Genomic DNA, 1,593 nt, shown 5'->3' on the forward strand with positions numbered 1-1,593 from the left:
TGGCCAGTGCCTCCCTCCTCCCCTCTCACCCTGACTCATCTGGAGGCAACGGAAGCAAACAGCGCTTCTGTGCCAGGTAATTGTGAGACTCAGTTTGTCTAATTATAGCTCACTTTGTCTTTCAGACAGTGGAATACAAACAGTCTGAAGCCTTTCAGCTGCTCCCCGTTGGGCCAGCATCCCGGCCTGACACACTACATTTGCAGAACGTACTAATAAGGGCGGGTGTTGAGCCCTGTCTCCTGTGGGTCGTTTACCAACCACCTGTGCCCCAAAGAGAAACACCTGTATGTTTGAGTTCTCAGTAGGGCGTCCACACATGCCATCCACACAAGATCCTTTGGAGAACGAAGTGGTGTGCTGTTGACAGCCCCACCGGGACGATGGGGCTGAAGCAGGGCGTATGGTCCCCGCGTTTTAAACACGGGGCGTGCCTGCGTCTGGAAGGAAAGCTGGAGCGGGCTGCTGGGGGAGACTTGTCATGCCGAGCGGGCTGCTGGGGGATGCGGGGCCTCTGTTTCCAGCCATAGCTTTGCATCATTCGGTGACTGTCAGAATGACCCACTGCCCGTTTCTGCAATTTCCACTCATTTTCTGCTCAGTGGCTGAGCCTCCCGGGACGTGTGCCTGTGTCTCATTGTTTTCTTCTTCTTTCCTCCAGAGATCCTGCGGATAATTCAGCTGGACCTCGACCTCAAGTACGAGACCAACATCCGGGAATTGTTTGAGGAGTTTGACAATTTCCTGCCAGGCGCCGTCATTGGCATAGCAAGAGAGATGCAGCCAGTGTACAGGTATGCGGCAGCTGTAGGGGACGTGGCCTCCAGGACCCTCTGCACCCCTCACCCCTCCCCTCTCCTGCTGCCCACTGCAGATTGATTTGCTGGTAGGCATTCTGTCTACACTTAATCTCTTAGAGACACACATTTGTACTTCTTGTATATCGTTACTAGTGTGGGCAGGTGGGTCCGCTCCAGAGTTGTAGATGCTGCTTCATTCTTTTTGGGGAGTTTGTGACATTTTTCTTGTGGAAAGGGGAGCTGTTTTGGTTGTCGGTTCTGGTTAAGCTCAGAATTTCAAAATCTTGGGCTTCGCCTTACAGAACGAGATATCAAGATATAGCTTTCACTCGCGGGTCCGGTGATGCACTAGGTTTTCTTGGCTACTCAGTCACCAGGGACCGCTCCCCTGTCGAAGCAGAGTGGGTTTCTCAGTGCCTTGTAAGGAGGCAGAGGCAGCACAGCTCTGGAACACAGGCTGGCGTTCCCCCGTGGCGGTGAAGCGTGTGCCCTGCGTCGTGTAGGGCTTCGTCGTCAGGCACGCACCGTAGAGAAACCCCAGCGCCTGTGAACCGGGGGACATGTGCAGGAATATTCATCACAGCGTTGTGTGTGGCAGCCAAAAACTGAGAATGACTTAAATGCCCACAGATAGCAGAACGGATAAGTAAAATATATTCATCCAAGCGAGCCCTACGCAAAACCAAAAATGAGCACGCGGGGCCTACACGCACTGCTTGGCAAAACTAAGCCGTGGTCTTTAGGAATGCATGCCGCCGGCCAGAATTATAAGGAAAACCAAGGGAATGGTGGT

At 53.2% G+C, this 1,593-nt stretch overlaps 1 protein-coding gene across 9 annotated transcripts in view; it reads left to right on the forward strand.

Moving 5' to 3' along the window:
• Window positions 1–1,593, forward strand: part of XXYLT1 (xyloside xylosyltransferase 1) — a 159,069-nt gene that overhangs the window by 90,400 nt on the left and 67,076 nt on the right. For all 9 annotated transcript variants that reach the window (XR_013332748.1, XR_013332751.1, XR_013332745.1 and 6 more), the window contains exon 3: window positions 662–794. Coding sequence is in view for 1 of the 9 variants with exons in the window: in XM_077754354.1 (XP_077610480.1) it covers window positions 662–794 (133 nt within the window). In the remaining 8 variants the exon portion in view is untranslated. The remainder of the gene's footprint in view (window positions 1–661; window positions 795–1,593) is intronic.

This window comes from Crocuta crocuta, unplaced genomic scaffold (assembly GCF_008692635.1).
Source record: "Crocuta crocuta isolate KB4526 unplaced genomic scaffold, BGI_CrCroc_1.0 scaffold70, whole genome shotgun sequence".
NCBI lineage: Eukaryota > Metazoa > Chordata > Mammalia > Carnivora > Hyaenidae > Crocuta > Crocuta crocuta.